This window comes from Trachymyrmex cornetzi, unplaced genomic scaffold, assembly GCF_001594075.2.
Source record: "Trachymyrmex cornetzi isolate Tcor2-1 unplaced genomic scaffold, Tcor1.1 scaffold23, whole genome shotgun sequence".
In the NCBI taxonomy this organism is placed as follows: Eukaryota; Metazoa; Arthropoda; class Insecta; order Hymenoptera; family Formicidae; genus Trachymyrmex; species Trachymyrmex cornetzi.
In genome coordinates, this window is record NW_017296956.1 from 2,629,802 (window position 1) to 2,646,185 (window position 16,384).

At 37.0% G+C, this 16,384-nt stretch overlaps 1 protein-coding gene across 2 annotated transcripts in view; it reads left to right on the plus strand.

Annotated features, from left to right (window-relative positions):
* Positions 1–16,378, plus strand: part of sm (heterogeneous nuclear ribonucleoprotein L) — a 161,316-nt gene extending 144,938 nt beyond the window's left edge. The window contains exons 7-11 of one of the 2 annotated variants that reach the window (XM_018506705.1): positions 6,886–6,978; positions 9,362–9,660; positions 10,973–11,196; positions 15,199–15,458; positions 16,137–16,378. In XM_018506705.1, coding sequence (XP_018362207.1) covers positions 6,886–6,978; positions 9,362–9,660; positions 10,973–11,196; positions 15,199–15,458; positions 16,137–16,276 — 1,016 coding nt within the window. In that variant the 3' untranslated portion in view covers positions 16,277–16,378. The remainder of the gene's footprint in view (positions 1–6,885; positions 6,979–9,361; positions 9,661–10,972; positions 11,197–15,198; positions 15,459–16,136) is intronic. The other variant, XM_018506706.1, reaches the window with a different exon arrangement.
* The last annotated feature ends 6 nt before the right edge of the window (positions 16,379–16,384 follow it).

Here is a 16,384-nt window from a genome sequence, read left to right on the forward strand (position 1 = left end):
TTAACTCGATCAATATTCCAAACGTAAATTCTATATTGATTATTATTCAGTTTTCGAATAAAGTCAAGCTTCAATTTATAACTCATACAAAAAGCTTATAAATAAGATAAAAGACGTACTGAATATTTCATGAGGAAGTACGGAACTTTTAGGTCACGTACACGAAATATAAAAGAGTGTGAGATGTATACAAAATTATATTCTCGCAATCCACAAAAGCCATACTTATATAATCTGCGAAAACTTAAATGCTATACATTTGTGTCGTGATGAGAAATAATTTTTGTCTATGTTTTGGATTATTCTTTTTAAAAAGGCCACTTTATCTCGCAATTTTCAATCAAATAATTATTTAAAAAATAAATCTATATATACATATATAGTGTATATATATATATATTATGATATAGATATTAAATTTCCTGTGCTGTAACACTGAAAATGATAAGATAACGTAAGTAAGAGATGTGGTTTCAATATTAGTTTAAATTATTAAATTCGTAAATGAACTTGTACTATGTACTCAATTGTGCGTTCATATATAGGGTGGATCATGATTTTAGGATCAAGAACGATCCCATTATCAAATGATTAACGAGTTTATCTCATGCAAGAACCTGCTCAGGCGATATCAGACACTCATGCGCGCGCGCCTAATGACACAATAATAATAATACACGTACGCCGGTGGGCTGTAAATCGATTTTAGCATCAGGCGCGGCATCGGCAAATGGCCCGAGATGGGAATGCAGAGTCGAGGCAATTAGTATAATTATTAATGCATTCGCAGTTTCTGATCGCAAGTCGATTTGCATACGCATTGCCCTGATAATCGCCATGTTGTGTAAAGTGCACACGTGGAAAATCTACCTTTATTTCGATAGAAACATTAATCTTGAAAGATAACAAAGCTCCCCTGGTTTCTTTTTTTTTTTTGTCGAGTACACTCCATTGTTGACCATAACTATACCTGTTGCACTATAAACGCTGACTTTCTCATGAAAACCGTCAAATATTTACCTTGAAGTAACTCGATCTTACAATAATAACTTCGACAGGTTATTGTTAAGAAAACTGTGATGTAGCACTCGACAAATATTGTTGGTTATTTCCATGACATTGTTGGAACATTAAATTGAATTTCTCTTTGATAATCGATCTTTTCATATATTTATTCTTTTTAATAATATCAAGATTTAGAAAGGAAAGAATTAATCCGAAGATTTCGAAATCTTTCATCAATAATTTTCTTTTGTTTTTGGTATTATTATTAATTATATAATAGTGAATTTTATTTTATTACACATTATTTGAGAATATGAAACGTTCGGTGTACTTAGCATTATTTGCACTTTTCTTTTTTTTATAAAATTTTCAATTTATATTTCTGAAAATAATTTTTACTATTTTATTACTAGCTGGTATACTTTCATACTTTTCTCTTATTATTGTTATTCTTATCAATTATATTGCAATTAATTTTATTTTCAAACAAATATATAAAATGAGACTCGAAAGAATCTATCAGTGAAAAATATAAAGAAGCCCATCAGAGCCTACATCGGCTGTTCGGATGCACAGAAAACTCTTTATTTTCGTGTGAATGTAACAAAACGAATAAAACGTTTCGACCCTTCAATTCGGGTCCTTCATCAATACAAAATATAAATCGAAATTACATAAATAACGCAAATTTTATTTTTTACTTATTATTTAAGAGTATGAAAAGTTTGATGTAATGAGCATTTTTTGCACTTTTTCCTTTTTACAAAATTTTCAAATCGCTGAAAACGGAAAGAAGCGTACTTATTCTTGAGGGCACTTTTTATTACATAGTAGATATATTTTATAAAATCGTTCTTCACGCTGTTGATCGCAACTTGGCATGCACGTGCCGATTGCGTTTATTGCTTAAGTTGTTCGCCTTCACTTTTCAGTGCAATCGGACCGCTTAATAGAACTCTGAAAGCTTTTCCAGAGGTTCTCCTCACGCTATTTCTCTTCCACGTTATTAAGTTGAAAATTGATAATTCGCGTAACAGGGGAGAACTGTTACGGAGCCGTTACGTTTTACGATCGCGAGGCTGTTACGACGTACCTAATTTAAAGAGCGCTCGTTCTGCGTTTTCAATGCTTACAAAGACTTCAGATTTTGTCGCGTTCCGTTTATTCCGTTCTTTTTACATAATCAATATCTGAAATGCGAGACCTTGAAAGAGCAGTTTTTTTTTTTAAGAGAGCTCTCTAAAAGTGAATCAGGGTATTATTACTGACTTTAGTGCTACACTTATAACTGTAATATCAGCGAATATTTACTGTTTTTCAGTAATAATACACTGATTCATTTTTAGAAGTTGTGATTCTACAGATTGATTCAGCAGAAAATCATAACCTCTAAAAGTGAATCAGTGTATTATTACTGGAAAACAGTAAATATTCGCTGATATTACATCAGTTATAAGTGTAGCACTGAAGTCAATAAAAATACCAACTGATTCACTTTTACAGAGAAGAGATCGGCATATAGGACGCGCGGTATTTAATATTTGACCTTTCGTTTTTGTCCACGCCACTGTGCTGATTCCGAGATTGAGTTTTAATCCTCAACCCCTAATGTATACAGGTATCGTCTCACGAGGGCTTTCGTTCATCGTCGAATAATCCCGCCCTTGTTCAAATAATCTGTACGCCGTTTCTTCCGGCTATGTTCTTCGACCGATATACCACCTGCGCCGATGGAGTTTACATAGCCACGTACAGGGTGTATCGAGCTTCGTTATTTTACTCGTTTATTTTAGGTTTACGAATTTCAGGGCAATTCTTACTTTGTAAAAGTTTCATCGATTTCTTGTTTTTTAAGATTGTGTGTGTTTATATTAAATATATTACATCTTTAATTACTTGAAGCAACTTAAAATTGGACAAGTAACTTTACTTCTTCATCTCCATCGTAAAAGAAAATTCAAGAGGACCATGTAAAACTCTGAACTTTTAAATTAAGAATCATTGCCTGTAATTGGGGATAATTAATTATCCCCAATAAAGTAATAAAGTAATATTATAAGACTTTAATATGCCTCCGTATATTATATGATATTAATCCTTAGGACGGAATCATTATGTTGGAATTCTATTATGAATATATAATATTATGATATTAATATTATTATTCCATATTTAATATCCATCAGATATCCCGATGGATATCCTTTATTTCTTCATAACTATGAAGAAATTTAACGTAAATCAATTTGTCAAGGAATCCGACATTTAAACCCAATTACTTGTATTTTATATTTTCCTCTCTCAGTTTTAATTACTTAAAAACGAATCGCAATCATGGAAATTTTATCGTTCACCCTATACATCTCATGGGGATGGCGATGGTAGTCTGCGTGGCGACGTCGAAGGTCGATACCGCGCTAGTCCACCGTCAACGGCTCCCATCGTGTCTCTCCCTTCGATAAATATGTAGAAGAGAGGTTCTCTCTCAAAGCAGTCGTCAAAAATGGGTAGGAAAGAAGAGGATCCTCGATAGCCTCTCCTACGAAGGACTCTCGCGAAATGATCAATAGGGAGAGAATCGTAATTTCCCTATCACGCGTCTCGTCGGGCATAAAATTGTAATTTCGCTCCGGCTAACAGCCAGATGACCTACGAGTTCTAATATCCGCTTGTAATGATCGCACGAGGATATCCTCCCACGAGCGACGAGACGCTGTTACACCGGTAATAGCATTTACCTTTACGATGCGGCGCGGGCGCTTCGCGGTGAAATTGTTTTGGAGATTGAAATCCCGTGCGCCGCTGGACCACGCTAGTTTAATCCGACAGCAAACATCCGCAGCGGCATTATTAATTCAACGGCTATGATAGATCGCTTGACGTTATTCGATCTTGAGATTTACGAGGGAGACCTGCATACAAAAGAGACGTCTAGTGCGAATCGTATTTATGAGGAACGGGTCCCAGGTACTATTTTCGCTGTTTAATACATTTTTTAGTATTTCTAGACGATAAGATTCGGAGAAGGGATTTTTTTACTTTCCCTATTCTTTTTTCTTCCAACAACAACTTTAATTGGAAGAAAAGTGCGATTACACAATGAATTATTTATAACGTTAACAGTTGATAATTCAGAGGCATTCTTCTGCCTTAATCACGAATATAATGGGGAATAGTGATTTTTTTTAGTACTCGTGAGGAAATTGTTTTGCAAATTGAAATTCTCAACGCCGGGGTCGTATTGATTTAACCCGATGGCAACTATCTTTACGGTGATATTATTAATTTACACGCGAATATCCATCGCTCGAACCTGATATACAGAGGAAGAGAGAAATCTTATACGAAATTCACTCGGTGGAAATGTAGAAATTATTTTTCTCCCCGAAAGGAGAAATGTTCTTCATCGGATTAGTCGAACATTGAAGGGATCATAAATGACCCGAGCTGTCTTATCCGCTCCAATTCCAAGTCGTCGATACAGTATTTTCACGTTCGCCATCCTGCGACGAAACTAAATTCGTTAGTCACGTCGCTGTCTTGAGAACCCCGGACTAAGACAAACACGGCGAGAAACTCGGCTCGACGTTCGCGTAGCCCCGCCAGTATCCGAAATCGCAATTTTCATGGTCCCGCACGAGATTTCTACGAGTCCAATATTGGGTTTCATGGACCCGCGAGACTCTCCTGAGCTTTCGAGGTACGAGCCCAGGTGCGCCATTTCTCAAGTAGAACACGGTCCGTCGTTCTCTCCGTCTCGCGTTATTGAAAAACTCGCGCCAGCTGCCGCTATCCTCAGTATCTAAATAATTCGTGCGTCACGTAATTATCGAAAGTGGTAGATACGGCCCCGCAATGTCGGAAAAATTAACACATGATTTTTATTACCATGTTACTAGAATCCGATAATTACGCGAAATAGTTCAAAATTATCTGTCTCAATCTTGCGAATTGTTTTGTATCATTAGTGTATCAATGGGATTCCATTATGCATTTTTATATAATTATATTTAACAGTCGTGAAGATAAACAATTTCTTAGTTACTCGTATACAATTCTGTGTTTACAAAAATTATTAGAAAAGAAAAATTCGAATTTCTTGTATAATTCCGAAAGTTATTTGTATTTTTATCCGTATTTTAACGAAATAATTTATTTTTCACGCTGAAACGTAATTTAAATATCAAACGGTATTATTAAAAGACTATTATGTGTCGCTGGATTTTATCTTTTAGAGAAACGTACGTCTTTGCTCTTTGAATCTCCTGATTCAATCTCGCAATTACATCTAACGCGATGTACTACGTCCTACATAGTTATATGGCGGCATTAGCATACTGATCTTAATTAGCAATTAATCTACTGGGATTCTGTACGTCCACAATGGAGTGGTATCGAATGCGATCCGAGAGGATCAAGCAGGGTTAAGGCGATTGCTTCCTCCTCGGCGAGGGCCAATCAAGCGGCTGATGCGGCTCGGGCGGTAGAGGGACATTCTATTTCAAACGAGAAGACGAGCATCTCCTATCGTTGATGGCTGCAACCGCGTCGAGAGCAGACGTGGCGATATCGAATATTCCGAGGGTGGGATAGAGAGAGAGGGATCGATATAGGTTGCCGCTACAGCAACAAGCTCGATATCGCTCGCATACGGTGCACGAGCACCATTTGCTCTACGCGAGTGGGTGTGCCAAAACATTGCCAAAACTCGCGCTCATCTCTATGAGAAACCCACGTGTTACTATACATACGTAGGCGTAACGCGGTTTAATATAAACGGATTGCACGACGCAATGTGCGCGAAGAACCAAACGCAGATTACGCGGAATGTGTCTCACCTCATCCGTCTTCCCTAAACAATTTAGTAATTCTATCGACTCTCTTGTTAGGAACTTGATCGAGACGCGTTGCGATGTCTCAAATGTAATTTTTATTTGTTAGAAAACGTTGCTCCAGAGCGAGTGGTGGCCTGGGAATAAACGTAAATAAAGTCCAAGAAGTCAATTTAAGACCATCGGGAATGGTCATCTTCTTTTTTACCTATACGATCACCTAGGGTATTTTTACATTCCAAAATTAAAAATCACTTTTATTAAAATTAAAAATTACAGTATACTGTATATTATTGATTGTTCCCAATTTATTAAGATTTAAGAAGACGGATATAGATTTACTTACAATTTTTTGAAAGAAGTAAATATAGAAACCAAACAAACGAATTAAGCATGTTAAATAGCCTATTACGACATCAATATTTCTACAAAATAAAGACGGTATTATAATTAATAAAATGATTTTTTTTACTTTAGATTTTCGATGAAATTGCATATTTAAAAGTTCGTAAAGGATAGTTATTAAAAAAGAAAGAAAATATGTTAAACAAAATCCATCTTACAATAATTTACATTTTTTTTGCTGGGATATAAAAATACTCCAGGTGACTATTCCCGGATTAAGCGAGACGTTTGTGATAAATTATACTTATTTCAGTACAAAAATTTTATATAGAACATACAAGTATCAATATTTATCTCCAACAATAGTCATCGTGCTAATCATCACAATTATATCGTTCTTAAATCTAAACTTTCAAAAGTTAAATTTTTTGTCTACTTAATAACAAAGTACGGTTGCAGCAACGCATATGTACGAGTTAAATGTAAATATACGAATATGAAGCTTTAAATTTCCTTTGTGTTTTCCTTGTATTTCCTCTGCTCGGCGATTCCCACCGGAAATTTGTCGAAACTGTCAGGAACGCCGGGATAAATGGCGACATTTGGCTCGCATCGTTTGTCTTCTCAGTGACCGCGTGGGATTACGCGACGTATCCGTCGAAGGTGATTATAGTCTCATCGACGAACTGTCGTTCTGTTGCAGGCTCGAGCACACATAAAAACGACGCGACAGGAAATGGAAGGCCAGCTCCCCTTTTGGCTGAGCCAAGATACGGCGCCGCGCCGCAACCGTATGGTGAGTACCTGTCTGTCTATTTGTCCGTCTGTCCCATCCAACCATCCCGTCTGTTCGTACCTAATGACCAAATTAAGCTCACCGGTTCGGAAAATAGATCGCTCGGGCCATTGCAGGTTTTTCGCGAACACATGTAAAGAATGAGAGCGGATTAATGGAGGGCCGACGAAGTGCGGACCGACAACGCAACGCTGTTACTGAGAAGAAAAAGAAATATGTTTGGCGCATTTATTTGCAGCACATGGAAGGACAAATTTATCTCGGCGGACCTTTCTTGCGGGAAATACGCATTGAAGTTATCACGAAAATTATTCACTTTCTACGCACACACAAGGAAAGATTTTAATTTCGTAAATCGAAGAAATTTTGCTACGGCATTTTCTTCGTAGAACAGCCAAAATGCACGTAGAACTTGTTATTTCAACAGAAGTTAAATGTTAATAAAGGGCCAAGTGCAAACATACCTACCACATTTCTCAGAGGAATTCTGCGAATTCGCTTGTAATCCAAGTAGCATTCATAACGACAGCATATGCAATGCAAATTCGGTGGCTTTAATTACGACGATGAATAGGCTGAGCAGAAAATTGAAAGAACTGCCGTTCTTACGAAATGCACGTATTTCAACCGAAAAATGGTTTAGAAAATGTTCATCGAAAAATGTGTAAAAAATTTTTACACAAAAAATCTTTCGAAAATGTTTATAAAAAAAATTATAAAATATAAAAAATTAAATGGAATTACGTGTATTTAAAAAATTGTTCCTATTTAAGGGTTAAAATTCGAGAATTTGCACGTATAAGATTTGAAATCTAAAAATCAGAGGATTTCACAAAAATAGTTTCTCATCTTTTGCTACTGCAACAATTATAATTACGAGATGTAAATTTGCACATCTCGTAATATCATAAAATAGAGATTAACATCCATAAAAAAAGGGCTCTTGTCTCAAACATATGAGATAGATTTAATAATGCAAAAACGAAATTGTCACATAAGTGACACGTGACGCTGTTGCTGCATCGACCTGCATTCGAACTGTTGCAGCCGGCGCGGTGGTGGCGACGGACTGCAATCTTCCGTAGACGGCGTCTAAACTGTTGAGCACCTAATATTGGCCTCGGGAAAATAATTCCTCTTCGATACAGCACGGTCTAATACTATCGTCGTAAGTCAACGCCGGGTGACCGCGATCCCGTTGCGATTTTGACAGGAAATCGATGAACCGTACGTAACATAGCGAGCCTGCAATCGAAACCGCTCTATGAGCCTCTCGTTGCACGATAGTTGTAATCCGATAGTGGAAAACATTATCGTAACTCACCGCCGCGTAGCAACATACTTTTCCCAATAGTCCTCCAACATTCTGAATCGACACCATTTGTCGCAACATTTAATACCCGGCTACACGCGGCCGACAAAGCGTTGCATTACCATTCCAATGGAGCTGTCAGCTCAAATTACTCGACTTAAAGGTTGAATTGTTCAGTTTGGTTTTCTTCTGGCTCTGTCTATTTTGTATTATTATATTTTATTCGCTTTCTTTCTGTGAAACATAGATTTTCAAACTCTACGAATTTATGAATATTTTCCGGAGAGCAAATTCTCACCAAAGACTTTTCCCATTTAAAACACTAGTGCTGGATTAAATTAATGCTTTGTATTTGTATTAAGGTCAGTTTTTTAAAAAGCATTAGTTTAACCAAACACTATAGTTTTTTTAAAAGGGAAAAATCTTTGGCGAGAATCTGTTCTCGAAAAATTATTCATAAATTTGTACAATTCGAAAATCTATATTTCATTGAAAAAAAGCGAATAAAATACAATAATACAAAACAGATAGAAAATAAATAGAAAATAGATTTTTAGATATAGAATACTAGTCTGTTTTTTAAATCTTACTACAGCTTTTTGTTGAGTAAGATTTATTATGTGTGTGTGTGATTCATTATTTTATTGTATTCTTTGCCTCAAAATATGAATGTTCAGAGAAATAGTTTCTTCTTTCATCGTTTTAGCGCCACTAGTGGCTTTACCCCCATCCTAGAAAATTTAATAAATTACTCAATATTCATATAAACCATAAAGCATCGTTTTTCAAAGACTCAAGTAAAGCAGAGAAAAAGTAAATTGACTCTGTTCGTTATAATTCATATATCAAATACCGGAGTTATTATGAATTAAGCAACCGTGTCACGTTCTCGAGCAAGGTCGTACGTGTACCCAATATGAAATTCGCGAAACATCCTCGCGACGTGCCGATTTCGCCGAATGCGCGTGTCCGTCACGGTTGACGATGAATAACCACCGACAGTGGTACTTTGCGCGCGTCATTTATCTCGCTCGTCCGCATCTGTAGTTTGGTGTGCATCTGCGGTTTCAGGCTCCACGCCGCAGGTCACCTTCCCGCCGGGTGCCGGTCACGATCGTTACGAGGAGAACTTCAACGGACCGGCGACGTATGCGGAGCCATACGTCGAGCGCTACGGTATCAAGAGTGATTTCAGTGGCCGTGAGCCGTTACATCCCACACCACCTCGGCCGGGTTATGTGCCCACCTTGGGCCAAACGCCGCCCTCCAGCACGCAAGGCTCGGTCATGATGGTGTATGGACTACAACCGGACAAAGTCAATACCGACAAGCTCTTCAACCTGTTCTGCCTGTACGGCAATGTGACGAAGGTACGTGGCGGATCTTCAGCTCCCTTGTCTCCCCGTATTACCAACTCTCCCTCGAACCTTTGTGTTCGACGCCCATAGTGTTTAGAGCGTTAAATGGAACGACCTGGTAGGACCGAACAAAAGGGTCGCATGACTTAATTATCGCTACAGTACTTCGCGTTAACACGATAGAACCATTGACGTCCCTTACACGACACCGTACCTGCGTTTAACGACGACCAACAGATTCCGGTTTCCATGTACGTTTATACATTTAACAAGGATTAGCGAGAGAGCGCATGTGTTTATATTTAACAAGAGCCAAATTTCCGCGCACTGCTGTACGGATCATAAATGGTCCCTTCATTAAACACATAGCTTTTGATTAAACATTGAGAATGATTTAAATGTTGAATAATATACTCTCACCGATTAATTATTATTGAAGCTGTCAGAAAATTTATGTAAATTGCACGACGGACATTGAATTCTTTTAAGGCTACACAATCGATTACTTTGACCTATTCGTAGTCGGTTCTTACATTTAACTCTTCGGTATCGCACTACGGAAATGACACACTTGGATATGATGTACCCAACCCAATTCGATTGCTTTTATAAAAATGAATCTATTTTAAACCATTCTTTTTTTCAATTGAAACGTCAAAATTAAGGACATTAAAAAAAACAATACAAAATTAATGTATCTTCGTTAATAAAAAAGTTATAAGTAATTATGGAAAAGCATTGGAAAAAGTATTAGAAAAAAAGAAATATGTCATATCCAGAGAGGCACCGAAGGGGATTAAAACCATCATGATATTTTAAGTACAGTCTTAAGATATCATAAACTAATCCTAGACCTATATTAACTCCTTAAAATATTACTTGAGGCTATGACACACAAAAAACTAAAACAGTAAGAGCAGTAAATAAATTAATATTTTGAATTTGCTACTACTTACTTTATTGCCTAACGTCTCTATTGCGATTGGTCGATTCACTTACTGCTTACGTCTTACTGTCTTATGTTTCTGTATACCATAGCTTTAATGTCTTGAAATAAGAGCCAATTATGAATACTGGTCTCTAATTCTCTAATAAATTATCATTAAAGGGTGCGTTCAAGGAGATTCTATTAGCATATTTGTATCATTCTATTCTACGTCTAATGAACGTAAAAATAGAATGACACAAATAGCGCTAATAGCATCTCCCAAAGAACACACCCAAAGAATCGATCGCATTTGTCATTTCACACATTCCGTGAGCGCTGTATGCCTTCTGTTAACTTCGAACCGTAAACTTCAAGCTCTCTGTCTCTTTATCGCAGGTTAAATTTTTGAAAACAAAGGAGGGCTGCGCGATGATACAAATGGGAGACAGCATAGCCGTAGAACGATGTCTGCAGAACCTGAACAACGTCACGATCGGGACGGACGGCAGGCTGCAGCTTGGTTTCTCAAAGCAGGCCTTCCTCTCGGACGTAACCAACCCTTACATTCTACCCGACAAGACAGCAAGCTTCAAGGACTTCACAGGAAGCAAGAATAACAGGTGAGTCCTTACGCGCGCGTCAACTCTTTACTTCGTATTTTTATCCTCCTGTCGTTTTTCGCTCAACTCGCCCGCATCCGCACGTTGAAGATCATTTGTCTCCGCTTGATCTTTCTCCCATTCTCCATCGCGTTATTTTCTCGCCTTTATATGTATATATGGGGCGCGAGAAGAGTATATATAAATTTCTGTCGTGAAGATGCACGTTCAAGTTTTCTCGACAACTGTTCCTTTCCTCGCCATTTAATCGCACATTTCATTTGCGAACTCGCGCGGGTAAAACGATTCATCGCGGCTTCGTATTTAACGCCTCGCCTACGATGCATCGAGAGAAATTATTTTGTTACAAGCGTCAGTAATTGATAAAACTTTCGCTAAACCTTTTGCACCTAAAAATAAAAGTAATTATAAATAAAGCAATGTGTTTAAATCAAAAGTTTTTATGAACTATTACGCCACGAGTTGTCGCTTTTTATTTAAAACATGGAATAAAATATGCAAATAATAAAGTAGGAATGTATAGTATATTTATTGAAAATAAGAGATACTGTGATATTAGCCAATTTTGAAAAATACTTAGGGGGTTATGCTCATGTTGACTTTTCATCAGGACAGTGTCTACAGGATATCAAATTTTCAGTCAATTCCGCCGAAATTCAATAAGAATTGTCCTTTCTATTAGATTCTCTTTAAGCAACAAATGTATTAAGCTTCAAAAAACATCCCTCTTACTTTGTTTCATATTACAGGCAATGAAATGTATCGAAATACCTTTTTCGCTCCCTGCCTTGCAAGATTAGGTTCCTGTCAGACATACCGATAGGTATATAATAAATTGACGTGTCTACCCTCCACATTGAAGTCATCGATCTTAGAAAGTACGGGTGTCTCGATAATGTGGTCCTCCTTTATCGACCTATTCCCACCGTCGTCCCTCGCACCGCGGTTCTTATGGGACAGTAGAACGGTAACGAAGAATACGCGTACGGCGCGATCTGGCAAATTGCGACGGCACTCTGCGAGATTAAACTCGGGAGACTAATTAAATGAGGACACGTAAACGAGCGCGATTTAAATCTCTCTCCGCTCCGGGTAAACGCTGAAAATCTCCATGGTCCCCTTCTAGTTGGAATCGTACGGCCTTGTCCCCAGTCACGCTCCGGGATGCGGACGCGCTCGAGCGGAAGAATCAAATCTAAAGGTTGAATAGGAGCTAACGACACCGCCGCGCGATTTCATGTCTGGACCAGCGTGCCACTGACCGCCCATCGGTCGCTCAAAAGGGCGTGCCTGATGATATCCGGTTCGCCGATTAAGTTCCAACTCTTCCGATTGTACTGCAAGGATTATGGAAAGTGCGCGGAAACGTCTCTGACGAAGTTTTCGTTTGTGCGTAAAAATCGCGTAGTCAGGAAAGAGAAATTTGGTTTGTTGTGTATATATTTGAAAAAAAAAAAACGACGAGTATAAAAGTGATACAACAAGATCGAATTAAACAATACAAATTCTTATATCTTTAAGGCTTTAATAAATATAAATTTAGTAACACTATTAAATATATATATATATATATATATCAACAAATACATATCAATAGTGATATAAACTATATTATATGTTAAAGTAATACAATTAAAGCAAACGTTCAACCTTTAATAAAAACCGGATTAATTAACAGCTGGTTTTATAAAAGAACGATCTCCTTTCTTACTTGATATCCATTGTTCAAGAATACCCAAGTATTGCTCGACAATAGAACGTTGTAGTGAAGGCGTTAGTGCTGCAAGCAATTTATTTAAATTAAAATTTTCAAAATTTCCCCGTGGATTCTCTTTTCCCTCCCTTTTATTTTAAAATTTTCTACTTTCAACTTATCGTTAAGTCTTGGCACCTCATTTATTTAAGGTGATCCTGAAAGAGCTTATTTAAATTTCGCACAAGCATGTCCCACGGCAAAGTAATTCATTAAACTGAATAATTTAACAAAGTGAGAAAACACACTTTCGCGTGATACATGTTTTTAAGAAGTAAAGTCGCAGGGAAAAACGCGCTCTTCCGGCGAAACGTTTTGAACCGATGAAAAACTTAATCACCCGTAGGGAAGCCGAGTCCTCGCCTTGGGCGCGTGAGCTCTGATTGCAAGAAGTCAATCACAAAAAGTTTCCCAAAGCTCGCGAAAGACAAACTATGCGCCAGAAATGTTCTCCGTAGGACATTTTCCTCATCTGTTGTGGAAATCCGCTTTCCTTCACGTAATTGAGGGCCTAGGACTGTAAGCTGACATTTTTGTTGAGAATAAGACGGCGATATTGCACGCAACGTAAAAGAGAGCAATTCCACATCGTCGGAGCCAGGCATATTCCCCTCGAGGCTTCATCAAAGCTGTCCGCGAAGAGAGAAGGAATAAAGAACAACGTTACGATATTCTTTAATTTTCTTCCGATAATACTTCTTTGTGTTTCGGAATGATGAAACTGTCCGTTTGCAGCTTTTTGCAAGTCTCGTAATACTCTGATATATATATATATATATATGTATATATATTTAGTTTAAAACTCTTTGAATGATGAAATACCATTGCCGCTTAAAAGTTGTGAGCACTCTGTAATATTTAAATAAAATCATGATTCTTTACGGATATAATATATTTATCGAAAATATTAATTTTTATTCTTGAAAGAAAATTTAATTAATTTTATTTAATAATATTGTAAATGTATAAAGTTTTATATTGTTTTAATATTAAATTTTATTTTGTATATTAATAAAATTTATAATTGAAAAAGTACAAATTTTTGTAAATTCTAAAAAGAAAGTTTAATTAACTTTATTAATACTTTTTTTTATTAATACTGCAAATGAACAAAAGTTTATATTGTTTCAGTCATAAACTTTTGTACATTGATAATATTAATACAATAAATGAAATTGATTAAACTTTCTTTTTAGAATTTAGAGATACTCCAAATTTAGTGTATCTACCCATCCAATCATCGTAAAAATTGAACGAAAATATTAAATGCGTTTGTTATTCTCTTTTTTAAAAAGAGAACTGATGAACGAATCGACTGACATATTGGCTATGATGATAATTTTTTTTATTCAGTTTTTATTAACGATATTTTCAATTTACAGAACCTACAAAAAAAGATTTGCAACTCAGAAATTCAATAAGTTATGAAATGTTGACAATATATTATCCTGAAATATAACACGCTATTTTTTTGTTGTTTAAATTCACGTTAAAAAGATTACAATTTCTGAAACTGACCCTACTTTATATACATGTTTTTTAATTTTTTAAACAATTGATAAGTTTTCTAATATTCTTGAGGCTTCCACATGTGCTTTCTATATAAAGATTATGCGTTTTGTGGGTTTTCTACGTGTCCAGATCCATTCTTGGAATGCCAACGTTTCGTGAACCTTGCAGTCCACTTCATCAGAGTTCACGAAACGTTGGCATTCCAAGAATGGATCTGGACACGAAGAAAATCCGCGAAACGCATAATCTTTATAAGTTTTCTAAATAAATTAAAATAAATAATTAAAATAAATAAATTCAATAGACAGTTGATAAATTTTTTAATACCAAATAAAAAATAGATAAATTTCGTTAAAAAAAATTTTTTCTATGTAATAAAATTTTATTTTATTTTCTTTTATTAGTGAATAATAAAACAAAAACGAAAAATAGGCCAACTTTCAAGGATTTATTTTATCTGTTTATATATACATAGAATGCATTCGGTAGCCAAGAAAATAGCCCATAAAATCAGGATATCTTCTATGTATTTCCAAAGATATGTAATTTTTTGAATTTCCAAGGATCTTTTTTTGTTAGTCTAGAAATATCAGCCAAAAAAATACGTATAGTTTCTCGCACACGTAATTGTGAATAGAAAAATGCTAAATATATGTTACGAACAAACGTAATTATTCGATATATGCTTTTTTCACTGAAGCCTACTACAATATCCGATTTTCAATGTATCGTTGCAGATTCCTGAATCCCGCGATGGCCAATAAGAACAGAATACAACCACCATCGAAGATAGTTCACTTCTTCAACACTCCACCGGATCTAACCGAGGAAACAGTGAATCGCGTGTTTGTAGAGCGCGGCATCGAAGCGCCGACGACGATCAAATTGTTCCCTCTCAAGTCTGAACGATCGTCGTCCGGTCTAATCGAGTTCAGCAGTGTCGGTATCGCGGTGGCCGCTATCATGGAATGCAATCACACGGCGCTCGAGAACAGCAGTAAGTATCGACATACGATCGCGCACAATCGTAAAACTTAGATTTCTCTCTCGCAGCGTTTCTTGGCGAGATAGTGATCATGAGAATTTTACGCGATTATGATATCCTGCAGTTGGTCTCGATGCGACTTTATCGCTTACTCGTCCGATTTGGATTCGGATTTCACTTCCCTCGTTCAGGTTTACGATTCTCTTCGTGCCATAGAAATTCGTTTATCTTCCATTTATACTTCTCTTTCACGATTTTTGACACGATCGTTTTTATATCAAAAAGTAAAACTAAGGGAACGGATTACTGTGGACATAAAAGTTGTCGAAACGTTCAGAAGGGATATCGATAAGTATTTGATTTTAAGAAAATTTTTTATATGTATCAGTTTTTATTGTTGTCGAAATGTTTAACTCTCTAATCAATCTCTTAGAAAAATAAACGGAACGATAGTCAAGATTATCAGCAACATCGTAATAATTAATGAATAGGGTCGCAAAACATAGTTCATCTAAAGCTCTGATTTTCTCCAATAATCCTACTAGATAGCGAAAGCTGTGAAACTCCAGGAACTTGAAAGGAACGTCGTTCGACACGAGCGATCTTGTCGACTCGACAGTATCCCTTCGCTAGCGAGTTCGGCAGCAAGATATTACAAGGCGGTCCCCTCGCCGTGCTTATCTGTTACAGACGGCAAGTTCCCATACATCATGAAGCTCTGTTTCTCGTCGTCGCGCACCATACCCACGAGCTTCCCACCCAGCAGCGGCAGCGTGTCGAGCAATTCCGCTGGCAATGGCCACGCCAAAATGCAGCAGGACTCGGAATAGAACGGCGAGGTCCAGGGCCAGCAGCGTCAGCGTCAGCGCCAGCGCCCCTCACTCGCCGCCCTGCACCCGTTGTGTGCCCCCGCGACGGCGGGCACGGCCCTGCACCCC